Here is a 22,380-nt window from a genome sequence, read left to right on the forward strand (position 1 = left end):
ATGGCATTTCATTGCTAGCAGTGAAGACACATAATGTGGGAATTGGTTTAAAAAATAAAATAAATACATACACACATAAACAGAAAAGGAAAGTTAAATCTGCGTAGAATGACGCATTCTGACACCTGTTTACATCACTGTTCTAAGCATATGAACTTCAAGTTTCATACTATAAGAGGACGCTCTTGTACTGTTACAATATCTCTAACATTTAGAGCTCTATTTTGTTTTTTTTTGTGTGTGTGTAGGCTTACAAGACTCCCTCAACCGACTTTCAAAAATCTTTTAAAAACAATAGCTATAAGGCTGACCTCATGTGAGGCCAGGACACTACTTCTGCCTCTTTCTCCTTCTCACATGCACACACATGACCATGACCTCCTTTAAAAACAGCAGCTTTGCTCAATTCATTTTAGCGATAGATGTTTCATGACAAATGCAGGAAGGGAGGAATAACCCAGGAATGTCAGCTGGATCCTTGGATCCTCCTAGGTCCATAACAAGCAATGGCTGCCAGTTCAGATGAACAGATTGTCCAGGCTTAGTCCACGTGCTCTGATGCCAAGGAGTCTTGAGGAAGTCCCTCATTTATAAAAGGATAGTTCCTCTCCCAACCACATTACTGATATTTGAAATCCCTTTATGTTGGCTCTGCTATTTCATCACACTGGTATTAATAATTATCAGGAGTCAAGTAACACCAGGAAGTGTGGCCCACTGACTTAGAGCATACACCTACTAACATGTAGACAGGTGAACTATCCTTTCCCCAAGAACAGATTTTTATTAAAACAGCAAACAACCCAAGGGGTCTATGGACATCTGAAGGTAATATACACAAGGGAGAAATACAAAAAGATTCTGGGACCCCTCCAAAAAAAATTTCTAAGGGGTAGCCTCATTTTTAATTGCTGTGGCCACTGAAACCTGAAAGAATTTTTAGAATTGAATTCGTATTATAAATGCTTTATGACACATTTTAACCATTTCCAAGTTTATTTTTTTAATTTATTTTTTGTTTATTTATTTTACTTATTTATTTATTTTGACATTTCCAGGTTTAAAATAAAAGAGAGATTCTCCTTGAGGCCCAGGCCACACAGTGGTCCAGCACAAAGGTCGCCTTAAAGTGTCACCTACCTACAAACAATTGGCTGTTCAGCTGCAATCGGAAATGGCCCTCCTGCGACGTCTCCCTGGTGCTTCGTGGAAGGCTGTCTACCTGGAGGGAGGTTTCCTTGAGGTTCCTCTCGGCCCGGACGTAATGCCATTGGTTGTCATTCAGAAGAGAAGGAGACTGCACTACAAGCTCCACAGGGCCATTCCCAACATCGATGGCAAAGGTGATCTCTGAAGGAGCTGAAATCAAAAAGGCAAACAGGAGAAAGGATGAGAGAGTCATCAGTAGAGTCAAGGCACAAGCTTCTACGTGGGAGAAACAATTATATGCCAATATCCACGTGGAGTGGACTTCCTTAAATTCCTTACAGTGCTGAACTCACCATGAGTAGTAACAACTACCCAATAAGATGTGTACATGTCCCAAGGTCTTTTTTTTAGTAAATATATTTATTACAATGGTAGATTTATACACTGGAGTCTATGAAAAAACAACAAAATAACGAGCTGGAAATAATCTCAAAGACATCCTACAAACACAGCTGAGACTAAAAGCAAGGTACAAAAGAATATGCGTAGGATGATTCCATTCATATAAAGCTTAAAGTCAGGGAGATATAAACTATTTTATTTTTGAATTAATTTTCAATTTATAAAACTATAAAGCAAAGCAAGAAAATCTCTTTTTTTCTGTCTTTTTCTTATCCAATTGGTCCCTATTGTGCAAATTCAGAAAACAGGACAGAGAGCTGGGCCATTGCTGCCTATATGATAAATAGGTATCAATGCTGAGGTTCTGGGTGTTTTGGACCTATCCTGGCTTTAGGGCGTCCACCTGGATGGGTGTGTGTAGACCTAGGGTTAGCTGAGCAGGTCCACTGGGAAGCCCAGTATCTGCTTCCTTATTTCATTAATGTGTACAATACAAGCATTCACGATATCCTGTCTCCCCAAACAAAGAGGCTCAGAACGTTTAATCCCCTGTTCAAGAAGACGCTGCTGCACAATCAAACCCAAGCCCCTCACCTTCCTGCCAGCCTCCCTACAGGATTCTTTCTGCTTCTTTACAACAATCTGCATAGCATAAAAGCCAGGTGTCAGCCAATCAGGAATAATAATGCCTCTGCTGATGAAATGACAGTGGTGTTGGTGATGCTGGCAGGGACGGGCCTGGTGGTACTGACGGTGATTGCAGAGCCATTATTAGGGAAACACGGAAATAACAACACAGTAGATGCAGGCACTGGCCTGAGTTACAAACATCCGACTTACACACAACTCACACTTATGAACAGGGGCTATTCTAATAAATCCCAAAGTTACAATCATCCAACTAATGTACAAGTCACACTTACGAACAGGGGCTGTTACAGGTAATAGGCAAATGTACCTGTTCCAACTTACATACACATTCAACGTAAGCACAAACCTATAGAACCTCTCCTGTTCCTAATCCAAGGACTGCTTGTATGACGCGCTCCACGTCAGGCACTACGCTGATCATGGAGTCTCTCATTTTAATTCTTGAAAGAACCCCAGGAGAAAGACACCATTACCCTCATTTTATGAGGGAGAAAATTAAAGTTCAGAGAAATATAAATGATTTGCTCAAAGTTGCCCCGACAGTAGTAGAATCTGACTCCAAAGACAGAATTCTTCCCTGTTTTGCTCTATTGAGCATGCTGTCTCATATTTTCCATTACCACCCAAGAATTTTCCAAACCTAAAGGAAGTGGAAAGGTTAATTATAAATTGAGGACAGTAAGGGCAGTCTCCGTTGAGTAACTGGAGCCTTCCTGCACCAGACAATCCCTTCCTTTGTGGCACTTTGTGATCGCTCCCTCTTTCTTGCCCCATAAAACAGGAAATGAGTATTTATTTAAGAAAGTCTAAATGATCAGAAATGCCAAAGGTCAAAAATTGCTCTGGACCATTTCTTCCCAGGCCTGTAAACCTTCACAGAAAGCTCACCACAGTGTGAGAAGGACACATGCTGCAGAATTCCAAGTGACGGAGAGCTTGAGCTGCTTCCTGTTCTGGGGAACCCTGATGGTAAGAAGAGACAGTAGGGTGGAAGCTGTAAAAATGGAGATTGAGAGCATGGGCCCTGGAACCGCTGTGACCAAAGGTAAGTTTTCAAGCTAACCATGACTCAGTTTTCTCATCTGGGAAATGGGAATCCAAACAGTACTAATCATCAAGATGTTTGCACACCACTCCTGATGACGTCCTTAGGGTGATGGTCGCACAAGTGACAGCTGTTGCTATTCTTACTGTGTTGCCTGATTTGCCAAGACAGGAAAATTGGGTTTGGTTTATAAATTCATGTATTACAGGAAACAGAACTGAAGGGAGCATACTGCATTTAGGATGACTGAATAGTAGTGTGTGTGTGTGTGGGGGGGCTGTGTTATTCCCTGTTTCTTATTTAGACCACCAATGGCACCTTGCTGCTCAGCACATCTCACAAGAAAAAAACACTGAGCCATCACTGGGCCTCACATTTATTTTCTCTCTATATATAGAATACAGAGTAAAGATTCATGAAAATTGGGGGGAGGAATGTTAAAGATTTTGCTAAAAGCCTTCCTGCTTGTTTGGTTTTGCGGATATTAAATTCCACTCAGCACATCTCCACGGAGGGCCTGGTACTCCTCTGAGTACTCCCTGCCCTGAGGTCACCACCTCCCTGTCAGGCTTGCTGACTGCGCTGACCTCTGCCCGAATCTTCACCCCCTTGTTATACAATGATCTGTTTACTGTTTCCCCAGCCTGTCTGCAAATGCTTAATGAACACTTCATTTATTGTATACCCAGCAGCCAGCCCTGCACCTTATTCTTTCAAACACTGTTACACTGCACACATTCAACGCAATTTGCAATTTTCTTTGCTTTCTTTTGTTTGTTTTATGCCAAGGTATTAGAGTCTTTGGGAAATTCTTTTTAAAATCATTTTATCCAGTATCTATTAAAGATCTACGCTATTTATCTCCTAGAATTGAGGAAAAATCAGTAAAATGCAATCATAATTGCTAATATTTATTAAGTGCTTACCATGAGGTATCTTGCTAAGCATTTTTTATGATTCAACTCACTTAAGCCTGGTCCCGACCTCATGAGATGGGTAACATTCTACCGATGGGGAGCTGAGGCACAGGTAGGCAAGTGAGTTGTCCCAGTTGGATGGGCAGTCAGGACTTTGTCTCCAGAGTGCACTTTTTTTTTTTTTAAATTGCTGGAGAGAAGTAGGTGTCCAAATTTATTTACTTAAATTTTTTTTTTTTTTTTTTTTTGTAAACAACTTCAGGAAAAAAGTTCTTCCCTCTTAATGTTTTATGGGATTAACCAACTATATATAAAAAGTTAAAAGGAATTTTTTTAAATTAAGATACAGAAATATTCTATGTATCCAATGTGTTAACTTCTTTTTTTTAAATTTTTTTATTGTTGGGGATTCATTGAGGGTACAAGAAACCAGGTTACACTGATGGCATTTGTTAGGTAAAGTCCCTCTTACAATCGTGTCTTGCCCCCAAAAGGTGTGACACTCACCAAGGCCCCACCCCGTACCTCCTTCCCTCTTTCTGCTCTTCCTTTCCCCACCCCACCCTCCTTCTTTCTCTCTCTGCACTTTTTAAACCACATTTTAATGACAAAACCTCCAGACCTTGAAACCTCTGTGGTCCCCCTAGCAGTGAAAGCTAGAATAGATGATGTCGATGGCTGAAAAAGTACAGGAGTGGATGAATGATGTGATGTGATGAATAACGTCCAAGATGGGGTGGCTCCGCGGTGAGGGTGGGAGGGCTACTTGAGCGAGCTCACACTTGCTGGAGGAGTGGACATGACCCAACATCCTGGTTGAGCCTGATGGTGAACTCTCCTTCCAACTTCACCTTCCCAACCTCTGACAAATACCTTCTCTCCCCGTCTGCTATTCCGTGGTTTAAGACAAAGCTAAGGAGTTTCACCCAGGCCCTGCACTAGACCCTGAGGATCCAGAGGTGAGGAAACAAGATGAGCTCACAGCTTACTTTTAAGAAGACTCACCCAGAAAGGACATGTGAAGTCCTGCAGCAGAGCATCCGCCAAGTGTTCATGCAAACAAGTGCTCCCAGGAAGCGAGAAGAAGTGTCCTAAGGAGAGCCTCCTGCATGGCGCTCCTCCCAAACTCACCCCTGTCTATCAGACACATCCTTGGGACTCACTTGGCCCTTCTACTCCCTCCACTCAGTCGGAGCTTCATGAAGACCAGACCACAGCTCTACTTCTGTGTCCTTAATTCCCACCCCTCTTCGGGCATGGCAGAGAGCTCAGGGTCCACTTGTAGAATAGAGAAGTTGCACAGCATGAACTTAGTCCATGAACCATGCTGACATCCCATGTATTCATCTCTAAAGTGAGAAATATAAACTAAATATGGTAGAACCTCTGTAAATTGACCACCCAAGGGACTGTAACAAACTGATCAATATACAGAGGTGGTCAGCATAAGGAACGAGACCTACCTACTGGTAGGTACATGTGGTATCTTTCTGCTCTATGAAAATAAGGTCCAATTAAGGAAGTGGTCAGGGCAGTGAGGTGGTCAACTATGGGGGTTCTACTGTGCTGTTAAACTCGTTTGGAAATGTGGACTCTTTGAGGATCGGATGGCAGCTGTGGTTCTCCAGAAATAAGCAGCACATCCACTTTTGCACAAAGTGGTAGGGCCTTCTTAAAGACCCTGGAGGGGTCTCAAAACCTGGAGGTAAATAATTTTACATGCTCTTGAGTTATAACATTCTTGATTCCTGAGGTTGTTTGGCAAAGCCTCAGGGGTCAGGAGTTTCTCCCAGGAGCCAGAGAGTTCTGGTAGGGTTCTAGGTCCTGACCTTGACCAGCCGCAGGACTCTGGGCTTCCCCTTTCTGGACTCATCTTCCTCATCTGTGTATTGAGCAATGATAACCAGAGTATTATCCAGAGATAATCCTAGACAGGACTGCTTGACAACAAATGAAGGCTGAACGTAAGGACCTGAGTGCAGTGTTTAGTCAGAGTAATCTCGTGCCAACTCAGCAAACCTTTAATTATTAATAGTGTTAACTTTTACCATTTTTTGGAATTCTGATTGCAGTATCTTCAGGTTAATATTACATTTGGTAATCTTAGTATGAAACTCCTGAATTTTAGAAATTAAATCTTTATTTATCTCTCTATATATACATATACACACATACAATTTTTTTCCACTGAGTAACTCAAGCTCACCCCCTTTCTAATAAAACTCAGAGTTTGCTTTAGAAAATGATTCCCTCTTTCAGTTTTCCATGGGCTTTGGGGAAAGCTAGCCTACCCCCATGTGTAGGGTGGGCCCAGGGATAAACCAATCTGCAATCCTCACTTCCCTGGCCACAGCCATTGACCTCCAGGAGGTGGGTAAGCCTCGTCTCAGAAGGACTGCTTGTATAGCTCCTCTCCAGCGGGGTAAAGCTCTACCAAGGTGGGAACGGGGGGCTACCTTTGGATAGAAGTAGACATTCAGAGTTCAAAGAGGAAACAATCAGATAACCAGAAATAAAGCCAGCCCTGCCTCCTCTGAACTTAGTCACATGCTCCAGCACCAGTGAATTTCCATTCTTGTGCCAGTTCATTCTGAGTTTTCTGTTCATTGCAGCCAAAGGCATCTGGTTGGCATATGGGTATCACCAACCCCTTGCTGCATAAATAAGACAAAAGTGGGGAAGATCTTGCCCAAGGCGGCTCATTGAATTTGAATCCACACTGAGTTCGACATTCTAGACTCCTTCCACTCTGCCGCACTGCCTCTGCAAAGCCATTTCCTTCTGCTCCCCTCATCTACTCCAAAGTGTCTGTCTGCACAGCCATTGGGAGATAATTGTAAAAACAGCTAATTTTTTTCACAGTCCCATTTGAAACACATTCAGTAAGACTTGAGAACATAGGGAAGTGTCTTCCTTTTCATAGAATGTAGACTAGTCCCAAGGCTACAAAATTCAAATATCTTAGTTGGAAGCAGCCTAGAAGGAAATGGGTTGAAAATTTCATGGGAACCTGCTACTCCCCGTCCAACAATTTGGATATATTAACCTTGGAAACTGCTGCTTAGATAGTTATAGAGGAACACTCCTTGGGGACGGTAGAAAAATCTATTCTGAGCCACTGCATCCGTTCAAAGGCCATTTCCTGTCCAAGTACCTGGTCTGTAGAGGTTTCTCATTATGAATCCTTTAGTGTAAAATTTCATCTGCCTAAAATGCATCATTTGATTGTAGCTGCAAATAAAGAGTGCGAGTGTCTTCTTCCCCAATTTGGGCTTTTTCCTTTTTAAAGTCATTAATACAAATATTTTGAGAACTATGAGGATTTGCACTTTTTAATGTTTTTGTATAAAATCTTTTGCCACTTGGTGCGGTGGCTTGCACCTGTAATCCTACCACTCTGGGAGGCTGAGACAGGTGGATTACCTAAGTTCAGGAGTTCAAGACAAGCCTGAGCAAGAGTGAGACCCCATCTCTACTAAAAGAGGAAAAAAAAAAAAAAAACTAGCTGCGTGTTATGGCAGGCGCCTGTAGTCTCAGCTACTCAAGAGGCTGAGAAAAGAGGATCCTTTGGGCCCAAGAGTTTGGGGTCTGCTATGAAGCTATGAAACTCTGCCCAGGAAAATTGAGTAAGACTCTGCCTAAGAAACAGAAAATTAAAAAAAAAATCTTTTAGAAAATTATGTTTCCCAATATAGTGATAAAGTATACATCAAACAATTATATCAATGGATTTTTTGTTTTTCCAAATTTCATCCCAATCTGCATTAAAAACATTTTTTGTACAACCCAAAGGGCAAAATTTAGGGCCACAATGTACAAATAAATTGGACACTGACACGTAATTAACAATAAATCATCAGGCCTTACCTTGTGATAATATACCGTTACATTTGCCACTGCTTTAATGAATCGTGTTTGTGAGCCTGATTTTCATTATGTTTACTTTGAGGTTATTATATTTATATTACGAAATGGTTGGCACTCAACTTCACATTTTCAGAGCCTGGCAAAGTTTGGTATGAGGGATATCATTTCACACTAAAGCCACAAGAACTTCCTCCTAATAACTGTCTAAATGGTTGGAGTGCAAAATGAGGTTAAAACTAGCAATTAAAAAGATTTCCTCCCTTGTATGTATTGTGCAGTAAGCGCGAAAGAAACACTTGGCTGCTCAGAGATTTTTAGGAGCCTTAACCATCTCTACCATCTCCTCCAGTCAGTGATTTTGTCTCCTTTTCTGGAGCTTTCAAATTTCCAATTTCTGTTGCTGAGACTTTGCTTAAGCTTTCAAGGGCACTCTGTACATCTTTATTGTGATATGTCCAATTGTCTTAATCAAACTATAAAAAACATTCATTTAGACATACCAAGATGGGGCGCTTAATGGCAAGCATGAGTCTTCAGGGCCAGGGGCACAATAAGGTTGTGAGTCTAGTCTACCTAAGTACAAGCCGTGGGGGGAGGGGGCATTGCATGGAGTGCACAGAACATACAGCCATCACAAAATTAACTAAAAATGCACATGCTTTTTAGTTTTCATCACACCCATGTAATTCATATTTCTAAGCAATGTCAGTGATAATATCCTCCTCCACCAAAAAAAAAAAAAAATCTTTTGTTGGTCTCACTCTTAACAGATGCTAAAGCTACTGCTAATTTTTAAGAATGTATATGTAAACTTCAAATTAGTCCATCTTATTGATTAACCCTTAATAACTATTATATTCTAGGGGGAAGTTAACCCAGGGAATTCCAGATTGACCCTTGGCTCCTACGCATGCTGGATCAAATATGTGCATTTGCTTTCAACTGTCAGAACTCAGATTCTCCTCTCTCATTTTCACAATTACTGTGCTAACATGCTTTAACTCAGATCTACTGTCGAACTTACAAATATACAGAACCACAGGATGGGAGGCCAAAATTGCACCCCAAGAGAGCTCAAGCAATTTCAACTCCTTAGGAACTTTGCAACTTTTTGTTATATTATGAAATATAATAAAATGTATAACAGAAGAGAAATATATAATAAAATATAATATATATTATATATATAAAATATATAATAAAATACAATAACAGAAGAGAAATCTATGATGCGTTTTCTGGTGAAAATAGTTTAGTGGAATTTTTTCACTTGCAGAGATATTTGAAAGTTGCCAGAATTAATCCTGAAAAAATAAATATGGACAGCATTATAATTTCTGGCATTTTTGTAAAATGGAATTTTTATGAATCTAAATACATTCTTAGGTTTAAAACCTTTCCTATTTATATATCTATTGCTTCATGTAAAAAAACTTAAAATTAATAGAAAATATTCTTTGCATAATGTGGGAGAAGATAAATGGACAGTTATAATTCCATCTCTTTTGAACATGAACATGTATAGGAAACCAATTCTGATGAAGTCATTCACAAACTTACAAAAGTAATGACTCAGAAATTGAAATTTTAATTTTATTAATATGATTGGACTAGATCAACATATAGAGATGCTTTTTTCCATTTTTATAAAAAAATGTATTTTACAAACACATTTCTCTCCCTAAGACAAGGTCTTACTCTGTTGCCTGGGCTAGAGTGTAAGTGACGTCATCACAGTTTACTACAACCTCAAACTCCTGGATTCAAGTGATCCTCCTGCTCCAGTTTCCTTAGTAGCTACAGGCAGCCACCACCCCATCTGGTTAATTTTTCTATTTTTTTTTTTTTTTAAAGATGGGGTCTCGCTATCTTGCTCAGGTTGGTCTCTAACTCTTAGCTTCAACCAATTCTCCTATCTTGGCCTTCCACATGCTAGGGTACAGGTGTTAGCCATCACATCTGGCCAAAACAAGGTATTTGCTTTTCTTTATTGTCCTGAAACATATTTTTATTTGCAACATTTTTATTATTATACACTTTTTATTGCATATAAACTGTATAATTTACATATTTTACATTTTTATTACATATATGACATGTATGTAATAAATGCATTACATATAAGTGTATTACATATAAATTTTATTACATATAAGTGCAATATTTTTATTATTATACACTTTTTATTCCATATAAAGTGTACAATAATAGAATACTTCACCATCTCTATTTTTTTTTTTATTAAATCATAGCTGTGTACATTAGTATGATCATGGGGCACCATACACTTGGTTCATTGGATTAAAGATTTAAACCTAAGACATGAAACCATCTCTATTTCATTTCACTTTATGATCGTTACTGAACAAATGTATGTAGGGGTTGGAGTGTTAAAAAATGAACCGTGTCCTGGCATTATTTTTATTAGTGACACTGCTGTTCGTGGGGAAGTGGTAGAGAAGCCATGGAGTTCTGAATGGGTAGACACACACTCCTAGTGGTGGGAGATAAGTCAGGAAATTACTTTTTGCACAAAGGTACGAAAAATAGATCCCAAATATGAATAGAATGCATAATATCATTTCAGCTTTCCATAGAAAGTGTAATGAAAAAATCCTGTGGTGTGGAAGATTAAAGTCACACCAAGAAACACCCATGGATCAGATAATGAGCGCTGTAAAAGATATCCAAGGGAACATTTGGAATGCACATATTTTGATCAAAGAATGACTGATTAACTACTGATAGTTCATAATATACCATAAAGCATTAGGAGGAACTAGATATTATCACTGCTAATTTTACAGATGTCCAGTGAAATTAATTTGATGGTACAAATATGCGTTAGTTGTTGGTGGCAAAGATAACATCAAAACATGTTCTGTGGACCAAGTACATTAGATTCATAATTGAGGGCACTCACAGCTTATTTCAAGTCGAATGAAGTCTTTAATGCCAAGGTTTTCTAGAAAAACTCCAGATAAAGCCGTGGTTTTAAAAAAGAAGGAGATATCAGCACTGAATTCCGCATGGAAGGTAGGGAAGTGGATGTAAGAGGCTTCTGTGTAAAATGAGACAGCATTCCACAAGAGTCCTGCAAATGAGAAAATCCTTAAGCATGGTTGATCATTTTCAATGGGGTATGGGAAAGCATCGGGATGTGGACAATTTGCAGGAATAGGGGACTATGCAGGGAAAGGGGATAAGGGACTGAAAACATCTTGTGCTCATGTAATGCAGAGAGAAAGCCTCTTTCGATTTAGTACTCACGGTCGCCATAGCAACGCAAGGGACCAATTCTCCAAGCAGCTTCTGAGTTTGATCTGTCGGTATCAGTGATAACTATCTGAGTGACAGGCAAGTGGTCTTTGAAGGAAAGAAAGCCAGTATCATTTGCCCTGAAAAACATAAATTTAAGAAAAAAAACAAAAGAAGAAGACAAAATGTGGGTAATCTAGAAACTGTTTGCCAAGACCCCTCTTTTCAAAAGCTATTTGGGTGTTGCAGTGAGGTAGGGACAGGGAGGAGAATAGCTGAAGGCCTTTCATCCTGGACGGTTTACATCATGGACGGAAAGAATACCAACAACATAACCCCATAGCCAGCTTCTAAAAACAAGTGGATTTTACACCTTCCCCATAGGTGCTTACCGAAACACAGTTTATACAGACCGATGCTGCCTGTTGTGGCTAAGAACATCCCAGCTGCCCAAGGTGTACCAACATGACATTAAACATGACCTTTCATTCCCATAAAAAGATCATCTCTCCCTATAACTCACCTGATATACGTATCACAAATCCCACTTGAAAATCATCCCAAGGATTTTAGCCACATATCAATTGGTTTCATCAACTTTAGATGCTTTTTAGGACATTTTAGCTCCATACTACTAGCTGGTTTGGTGCTTTTCATGATGTTCTGAATTTTAAAGATCTTGGTAGTTAATGAGTCTGACTGTTGTGTGTGTGATTCATGTAAGTAAGTTATTGACTAGTCACTTTTTGACAAGAAAGGTCAAAAATAGGGATGAACCATTGTTTCTTCCCTCTTTTTAGGTTGTCTTTTTAAACTCATGGTAAGAGCCTCCCCGTTTGGCTGAGAGTAAAAACTGGATGTAATAAAATGGCCTTAGACATATAACTATGCCTACATATGAATATATGAGCAGGTTAGGAATTCTTTTCCTGAACAATAATCTTATGCAGTAAGTTATAATTATCCCCATTTACAAATGGAGAAACTGAGGCTCAAAAATAACAGATAGAAGGTCACACAAACAGAATGGCCAAGTCACATTCCTGGTATCCCAGTGTCGATCTTGTGTCTTTAAGAATATAGTTATAGAAGCACGCAGATGTGTTCTGAAAGCACAGGCCCCAGTTCCCAGGTATGTTAACTTGGACAAATAATTTCATTTCTGAGATCCTCAGGGCATCCAGTTTTATTTTTTTAATTAATTAATTTATTTATTTATTGTTAAATCATAGCTGTGTACATTAGTGCAATCAAGGGGTACAATGTGCTGGTTTCATATACAATCTGAAATATTCTCATCAAACTGTTCAACGTAGCCTTCATGGCATTTTCTTAGTTACTGAAAATGGAGATAGCATCTACATCATGGAGTTATAGAAGGGATTAAATAAGATCATATAGTCATTTAACATGGTGCCAGAACTACAGTAAATGCTCAAAAATGGTACTGTGACGCCTATTTTAGTTCACATCTTTGTCCCTGAACCACTCTGTGGCCCCAGGCAAGTCAATTCATCTTTTTATGCCTTCAGCTATGATTCTGTATTGGAGAGCCTATACTGCACAGCACATGTGGGAAATTAAATTTTGAGATTTATTATCCAACTCATGAGATTTGGAGAAAAACACCTATTAATTCATCTTGGTTATAAATAAATCAAATATTCACCTGCACATGTCCTTCTCAGATCTATCAACTAAAATGTAAAGGACTGCATCATACAATATCTATTATTCGAGTACCTGTATTCAAAGGCCATTCAGAGGATATGGAATAAGGCTTTTGTCTCAGTGTGAAAGTGCTTACGTGAATGTTACCTAGCCACAGGAATTAATGTAAATCTTCACATTCCAATGTTTTTCCAAGCAGAGATTTTAAAAACAGATTCCAAATAGCCAAAGTAGAATAAAGAACAAATCAGATTTTCTTTTGAAGGATTCTATACTGCTATAAGATTTTCTTTCTTTCCATTGTAAGGTCAAGAAATGGTAGATTTCAAAGTGTGTCCGTTAACGCCAACCACTGCATCCCTACAGGCTCAGCGTCTTGTCTATATCAATTTGATACCATTGTGTCAGAGTGTTGGAATATACAAATAGCACACAAAGAACGAAAGTATCTTCCAAAAAACAGGGAAAAAATTCACATATAGTGTGATGATGGAAGGTACATTAGTAAGAATACTTTTTATCTGAAAATTTAAAAAAAATGGAATTGTTTTCTAATTTAAGGAAACAGAAATAGATACAATCTCAAATGGCTACAGGGGTCAGGCAAATAATAAAAATGACCAAATCCAGCCTTATGCTAGTAATAAATAAAAAGGGACACACAAGTTCAGTATTGGGGGGACAAAAGAGAGACTGGTAGAAAGTAGGTTTGCTGTTTTAAGTAGGCCAATAATATTCATTAGCAATAGGTAAGTATTTCGCTCATGAATACAAGACCATAAGCCAGACAAGAATACATTTAAATTTTGTTTTGTTTTGTTTTTTAAAAGCATTATGAAAACCAATGATGAGTGGACCAATAAAACCCACACAGAAGCTGTGTTCAGCCCATAGGCTAACTAGCCATCAAGGGCAACTTCCATATGCAGTTCATGCTTTTAGGGTCGTATGGAGAATGTGATTGGATTTAATTCAACCTGTGACTGGCAGGTATAATTCCAACATTTCAAAACAAAAGGTAGGACACTTAGGGTGACAGCGGTAGTAAAGATAGTGCTGAATTTTAGCCATAATAAAAAATCATATAAAGTATGGTAGTGACTATTGACACAGAAGGAGTCTACTGCTATAGATCTGACCTTTCATGCCCTGGTTAACCATTTTGCAATTTTGACTTCCTTTGGAAAAATGTACAGAGCCGTTCATGAATACAGTTGAAAGATGGTTGTGAAGTATGGTCACTGGGACCAGACTAACACTGGTTGAATACAGCACACTAGTTGTACATGTATAACACCAGTGAGGTCCCTCTGGGTCTTGGTTTTACTAATTTGATACTGCATAAATCCAAGTAAATGATGTATATAAAATGACTAATACACAGATGTGGTAGGGGCTTAATCAATTTAGTCACTGAAATTTTCAGGAAAGTTTGAAACAAAAAATAAGTAATACAAAGACTATTTTAAAAGAAGATAAGTAAAGGAACCACATGCTGGGAAGAATGGGCAGCCAGAGAGGCCCTTGTGTGGAGACCATCAGGGCAGAAGGAAGTCCCATGTGGGCCTCGAAAACCATGTTAGCACAACCCAAAGAGGGGTGGGGGAGATGTGTGTTAAGAGAAAAAATCAAATACTCAACAGCAAGGGTGTGGCCCAGAATTAGTCAATGCAGTCTTCTCTCAACCAACTTTCTGAATAGGCTGGGCGCGGTGGCTCACGCCTGTAGTCCCAGTGCTGTGGGAGGCCGAGGGGGGTGGATTGCCTGAGCTCAGAGGTTCGAGACCAGTATGAGCAGCAGTGAGCCAGAGCAAGACCCCATCTCTACTAACATCCAAAAAAAAAACCAAAACAGCCAGACGTTGTGGTGGGCGTCTGTAATCTCAGCTACTGGGGAGGCAACGGGACAGAGCATCGCCAGAGGAAGCATTGAAATAAAGAAGAAAGAAAATGAAAAAAAAAAAAAAAGAATACTTCAAACGAAGAAGAATGATGAACAGCAAGCTGAAATTAAAAATAAAAAAAATTAAAAATTAAAAAATAAAACTCTCTGAATAAACATTGGGATTTGACTAAAGTCAGAGAAACAGGCCGAACGCGAAAGCTGTGGATTTTCCACACATCATTCAAGTGTGATGAAATGTCCAAGACTACTATTTACTTTCATCAACCAACGTGGAAACTCTTTGTAATTGAATCATTTGGGTGACTGAACCTATTAAGAGAAATAGTAAAGGAGGAAAAAAGGAAATCCTTTTTATGTCCTTCTTTCTGTCCATCACTCAAAAGTGCCAAATAAAATGCTGTGCATGTGACAAACTTAGAATGTTATAGGAAGAACTCAAGACCTCGGTTTCCCTTAAAGCCCTGGTGTGAATCCAACTTTAGGAGACTCTGCACACCCTTTCCTGAGCAGGCTATGTGCTGCCCCCCTTTTGGGTCCCTAACAAGGAGGGGTGGCCTGTGGAATGCTCAGAGGCCCCTCTGCACATCTGCAGCGCTGCACCAACGCCTGCCAATAACTCTATAGCTTTGCTTGATAATTGTTCAAGGCAATTATTTCTCTTTTGCTTTCCTTCTTCAGACTTCCAGATAAAAAAGACCCGGGGGATTAGGTAACTAGAAGCTCAAAATGAACTAAAAGTCACTTGGCTGCCAACAAAAGCAAATGCCAGCATTGATTCAGGTCAGATTCACGGAGTCTGCTCCGGGCTAATATCCATCCATGGCGTTCAAGGCTGACCAGACCCTGGCTGGTTTTCAGTTCCAAGTGTAAGAAATATTAAGAGGAAGGAAAGACATTTCAAATGTATAGTTAATATTTTCAGAAGCTGCGTTGTCTCTATAAATACTCCAGAAACCATAGAACTTTTCAGAAATAGATGTGAGAACACAAAACCAGGTGTTGGTATATAAACACAGCCAAGGTATACTCACTCGGTGACATGTTTGTATTAAGATATTAAGATGGCCCTCAACACTTTACAGGTATAAGATTGATTTAAAAGATACTACCACAGAAGAAGATCTTTGGAGGCATGATTTGTTGAGCCTGGCCTGGATGAGAGGAAACAATGAGTATGCCTTTCTACACTACTGTCCATTCATTTAAGGAAGCAAGTAGATTACAGGCCGAAACTATTGGACTGCATAGCTCCTCAGCAGTATGTAGACGCCAGAGACTCCCCAGTACACGTATCGCTCTCATTCTCCAGGGCAGATCAACTGTTTGTGTTGTCCAACTTTCCAAGTTTCACAAAACTAAATTTGCTTCCTACTCAAAAATGTCCCCAAATGTTCTATCTTCCCTTTCTTCTCTGTCCTAATTTCATTTTTTGCATATAATTTATTCTGGTATTTATTCCTTTGTTGATTTTGCTGTGTATTATTATTATTCTCCCCATTGGAAAATGGGTAGATATTACATAGAAAATAAGTTCAACATCAATCAGCTGGATGGCCCGGGTGGCCATACAAAGGGCCAGACAAAGGTGGACCATCCATTCCCATCAGGACCCCCTTCATCGTGGCTAAGGCCTCCTCCCCATGTGCAGGCCTAACAGTTCACCCTGCCCTTGACTCCCCGTTGCTCCTGCTTTCTCCAAGCACCTTCTCCCGGCATCTTCACTTCTGCCTTTCTGGTCCCAGGCTGTAGGCTTCCGCACCTCTTGTAGCCCAACCTCTTGATCTAATGACTGTTTTTTCTCCTTCTCCCTTTCGCTACGCAATCTGCATTCTCTCTTTTATCTCACCTTTCTTCGCTCACTTTTGTCCTCAGCCCACAACAATCTGCCTTTTCCCTTCAGTCCCACAGAGGTTTCTCTCACTAAATTGCTAATTTCCATAGAACATGTTAGCTCCTAACTTACCTCATTTTCTCTCCTAGCACTTTGTATTTTACATTTGCCTTCTTCCCCTCCCCCCACAGACACACACAAACACACATTTTTCTATGACTGTGTCTTTATCCCACTACCTGCTAAGCATCTCCCTTGGATGCTGATGCCCAGGACAGCGGGTCTGAACCAAACATAGCCCTGGCCAGGATGGGCAGGCGGAGGGAGAGCACAGCCTCATGGGACTGATGTACCATAAACAACCACGCTCAGCTCTCCTCCTCTGACCATCTGCCGTGGACACTTCCCTCTCCTCCGCCCTCTCACTTCTGTGAATGGTTTGACCTGTTCCTCCAGCTGGGCCCTAAATATGTGAGTCCTCTTCATTTCTCCCCCCTTCTTTTCATCCTCTCTTGTTCTTAATGACTTCCACCAATTTCACCTCCTTTATTTCTACCCATTCAACTGCCTTTTCCTCATACCTCGGGACTCAGTTTTATTTTGCAACCTCAGAGGCCCTGCCTAGGTCTTGGGGATGGTTACCTCACATGTCTATCGCCCCATTCTCCCACTTCCTCTCATTCTTCTAGTTATTCCAAGAAACAAAATGATTCTTAGTTTATTGCTTCAAATTTTTTAAAAGGTCTCTGTCTCTTACAGGTAAAATCCAAACTCCAACGTATTTAGCACAGTAGAGTGGACATAAAATGCTGTTTAAAAACACACTTAGCTTTTACAGAGAAAAGCTCTTTCTAGAGAAAGTGATCTCTAAGTGGGAGGCTCTCCTTGAGGCTGCTATTCTTAGACTGTACTGATGGTCTGGGCATTCAGCTGAGCACCTCCCATACCTAGAGCTAAGTGTGAGAGCTGCCTCCTGTGTTTCCCTGGCCACTTGGGCATTGAAATACAGTTTCACACATGATTTCATTTAATCCTGAGAACAACCTTGTGTTTTGTTGATGCTATGATAATTACTTGCTTTGTACAGGACAGGAAATCGGGGTTCAGGGAGGTGACAAAACTTCTCAGGGTACGTGATTCGCGAATTACAAAGGCCAGGATTTGAACCCAGATTTGGACACCATCGCGTTTGCCCGTCACCGGCACTGTCTGCTGTGCTCCCACACAGGTCTCCCACCCACAGAGAGCTTCTCTCTCATGAATGGAGTCAGTGCTCCTCACTTTTAGTCTCCATCTCCTCTGGACAGCGCTGGAACAACAATAGCAGGCCCCGAGTCCTTTGAGCTGTCCTTGGTGGATCTCAGGATGACCATCTCCATTCTGTGCACACAGGTTTCCGCCACAGGAGATACAATTCAATTGATTAGGTTTCAGTTTACTAATTTGCAATCATTTTCCAGCCCTGCATTCCCTGAGATTACACCTGGGTCACCTTGACAGGAGTTTGGGGAGTCCACAAACTCTTCAGTTACACATTTACAAGCAGTCTCTGGGTTGGTTTCTACCTAGGGCAGATCCTTCTGTCACATGCTGAGTTTTGCTACTCGACTTTCAGAGGGCACCCTGTGGTGGGGAGAAGGTCACTTCCTTACTCCACCCAGAGTTTGATGACTAAATGAATTTTGTACTGGCACATTACTTCTTACTTATTTAATTAATTGAACATATACATATGTTAATACTTTTCTCAGACAAGAATTTAACTACTATCCATATTGTCCCTTATAGCTTAAAATATTATAAGAACAGAGAAAATACTAGTAAAAAGGTGACCTAAACCTTGGTGAACTGACTCCATGCCACATCTGCTAGATGCAAAATTACTGAAAACTCAGCCAGTACTCTCCAGAGACAGATACTTCCCCCCATTTGAAAAAATAACATGGGAATCTGAACTTCAGAGCGGCTAAGTGATTTAGGCGGTATAGTTAATAAGTGACACAAAATATACATAAAATTACATTTTATATCCAGAAAATGACAATGCTGCCAACAAAATTGACACAATTTGTGTGTTCAAAGTGTACTACATGAATTTGCTCATGACATTTCCACCAAATACTTATAAGGTAGATGTTCAAAGGAGATTATTTCTCCTTTCTCTACATGGCCAAGGCATTATGCCTTGAAGAAAAAAAATGCGAAGATACCAAGATGTATTTCTAGTTCACCAAGAGCATCACTGCGGACGGCAGAGGCTGCCCAGGCAGGGTGGAAAGGATGGCAGGGTAGAGAGAAGAAAGTGAGGAGGGACATCATGTCACCAAAGCCCCAGCCTGTCAGGCTGTTCCCTTAAGCTACCCCTGGTAAGGCTTCCAGCCAGTTCTGCTCAAAAAGAGGTTAGAAGAACTGTGGTCTTGTGTGACAGTGTTTTGACTCTGGTGAGTTCTAAATATCCCCTTGGCAAAGGTACCACCTCAGAGATGGGGTTACTTCACCCTACAGATCCAAGTCAGGGAATTCTGAATGGATTCCTTTGGGGTCAGCATAAAGACCCAAGCCCTTCAGCAATTTGGCCACCTCTATCCAAGTCAAAAAGCGCATAATGTAGCAATTCTAAGCCTGGATTCTACTTGCTAGAAATATTCAATTTGTAAAGGGAAAAGGGTTTAAATCGGACTCAAAATTTTCATTACAGCATTGTTTCTCATAGTGAAAAATCAATTACCAATAAAATGCTTGCTATAAGGGAATGATAAAATAAGTAATGTTATGACCATTTTAATGATCAGAGTATATTCTTTTTCATGCTTAGTGATGCCAAGAGAAAGATCTCCAAGACATAAAGTATATTTTATTTAGAAAAATAAAGTATATTTTATTATAAATAAAGTGTATTTTATTTGGTAATAATTAAATAAATGTATTTATAAACATGGCACATGCATAGGAGATACGTAGGTATAGAAAACCCCTACCCAGCCAGCGACTATCAAAGAATAAGATTTTTGCATACGAGGTGAAGTAAGTAGACTAAAGAGGGACTGAAGTGGGGCTTCTATTTTTTTCTAATTTAAATACTTCTGCAATATCTGAATATTTTATAAGGATTTTGTTCGTTATTGGAAAAGAAGCTTCTAAGATCAAAATTTCAGAAAAAAATCCTGATTATGCATTATTAAAAATTTGGTAGAGCAGAACTGACAATTGTAATCAAACACACAGAGCAGACCCATGAGACCAAGTAGCACATCTAACTCACCTGGATTTGGGCAAGGGCTGCCATGATAACACCACACACTTAGTGATACGTCAGAGAGTTAAAAGAGAAGCCAAAGTCCCACTGCATTTTTAAGTGAAATGACAATGTTTTGGTACACAATAAAAGTTCAAACCAAAATGTTGTGGAAAATGTGCTCTATAAATGCAAAGTCTTCATCTCAGTATTGACTTTAAATTCTATTTCAGGTACAATTTTGCAATTGCTCCCATAATGAAGCTTCAGAGACAATTTAGCCATAGTGTATTTGTACATCTTGACACACCACTAATATTGTAGAAATTAATATCTAATATGTAATATCTCAGCCTACATTTTGTTTCCTACAAGTATACAAAGGAAAGTTTCATAGCTGTGTTTTGTTTTCCAGAATAAGTTATTGGGTGGCGCCTGTGGCTCAAGGAGTAGGACGCCGGTCCCATATGCCAGAGGTGGCGGGTTCAAACCTAGCCCTGGCCAAAAACCACAAAAACAAAACAAAACAGAATAAGTTATTAAACAGTTCATATTACATATTATGTCCCAATAGATAATAGGATGTTGGCATCATTAAAAATAAAAAAAAACAAAAGACAAAAAAATACCCACAACTCTGTTGCCCTTGGTGAAATATCAACTATTTTATCTCATCTAGGATTCTATAAAATAATGATGTGATACTGGAATTTTGAATTTTCAACCTCTGGTTATAAGTTCCTTTTCCCCATTTTTTAACTTTTTTCTTCTTCTCTTGATTGTGGGATGCCTTTCAATTCTTTCCACTTAGATATACCACAAAACACTCTGTTTAAAACAAAAAAATCTGAAACCCCATCATGGGCACATTAGTGTATCAAGATACGCCAGAATGTATACCTTAAGGAAAAGTTCAGTCACTCCAACAGCAGCCAATAACTAGCAAGTGGAGGGCATGTCTGGCCAGGAAGAGAAGATGGGAAGGAGGAAATACCTCGTTCACGCCTTCCGTCATTCAACAGTTAATGAGTGGAAGGCCAGTACCGTGTGCCAAACGTACTCTCTCCAACACGACAGTCTGGTCCCAATTCTATTTCCAAATGCAAGTGGAGAATTGAGGGACTGAGTAGTAAAAACCCAGGTAAACCCTTCTAATCCTGCCTGCGTGGAGGAAAGGCAATTCCAAAACTAGAAAGCAGTTGAATAGCTCATAAACAGATTCATGAATAATAAAATTCCATCAAGAGACTGCTCAACTGTTTTTTGTTTTTTTCTTGTTTTTTTTTTAAATAAGAGATAGAACTTTAGTGTGCCCTGAGGTGATCTTATTTTTTCTCTCAAGATTCAAGATCTGAGCCTGGTCTTGAGATTTTGTCTGGTATGAGGCCCCCAGCTGCACTGAAGCTGAGAATCTCAATGGTGAAAATATTAAGGAACTCAAAGGAGCACTGAGAAATCAAAGAATGACCGAGGTGAGGAAACGGAAAACCCTAAGCCTCTTGGATGGATGGATGTAGCATCATCTCAGTAAGTTCTATATGAGGGGAGTGAAGGGGCTTTGCGAAGGGCAAGGTCCTGGGGACTGGGTTAGCTCATTTCCAAAGAGAAAAAAGCTCATTTTGAAGGCAAGTGTATAAAAAGGTAACTTTTGGCAATGATCACTTCTGACTACTTTTTCAAAATTAATTTGCTTTTCTTTGAACAACAAAAATTGTATGTATTTCTGGTTTACCACGTGGTGTTTTCACATATGTATAAATTATGGAATGGCTAAATCAAGATAATTAACATAGCGGTCACCTCATATGGAAACAAGCTCACGGTTCATCAACAGATGAGTGAATAAAGAAAATGTGGTTTACAGACATGAAATACTATAAATACAACTAAAACTGGAAAAATTTAAAAAATCCCAATATTTGCACAACCTGATGGAATGTGGGGAGTGCTTTGCTAAATGAAAGACAAATAACTGTAATACTTGTTGTGCCGAGAGAATACAAATCTTCAGCAAAAGTCATTTAGGTTAAACTTCGGTAACTATTTCTTGTGAGGTGGTGAAAGAGGCTGACAATGAAGCAAGTATCTCTGATTCTGAAAATGGCTATGGCCTGACCTACTAAAGACAGAGAGGTAAAAATATGTCCTACAGAAGTCATTCATTCATTGTTCATTCATGAATTCGGCAACATTTCTTAAATAATTTCTCTGTGACAGGGATGTAGAATCAAGGTCTAAAGAAGTGACTTGAAGCTCCATGGTTCCACGTAGTTAAAAAAAAATAAATGACATCTCCTAAAAATATTGTGTTCTTTAAGGAAAAGAATAATATACTTCCTTTTTTTGGATTACTGAATTGAAAACTGACATCATTTTCTCTTTCTATTTTCACCATATCACTCTATAAAAGGGTACACTGAGGGCAAGAGGCAAAGAGCAGAGTTACTAA

The 22,380-nt window shown here is 39.6% G+C and overlaps 1 protein-coding gene across 1 annotated transcript in view; it reads right to left on the minus strand.

Annotated features, from left to right (window-relative positions):
* Positions 1-22,380, minus strand: part of CNTNAP5 (contactin associated protein family member 5) — an 869,192-nt gene that overhangs the window by 148,722 nt on the left and 698,090 nt on the right. The window contains exons 15-17 of the mRNA XM_053598220.1: positions 11,302-11,429; positions 10,955-11,125; positions 1,141-1,359 (exon numbers count right to left, since the gene is read on the minus strand). Coding sequence (XP_053454195.1) covers positions 1,141-1,359; positions 10,955-11,125; positions 11,302-11,429 — 518 coding nt within the window. The remainder of the gene's footprint in view (positions 1-1,140; positions 1,360-10,954; positions 11,126-11,301; positions 11,430-22,380) is intronic.

Source organism: Nycticebus coucang, chromosome 7 (genome assembly GCF_027406575.1).
Source record: "Nycticebus coucang isolate mNycCou1 chromosome 7, mNycCou1.pri, whole genome shotgun sequence".
Lineage (NCBI taxonomy): Eukaryota > Metazoa > Chordata > Mammalia > Primates > Lorisidae > Nycticebus > Nycticebus coucang.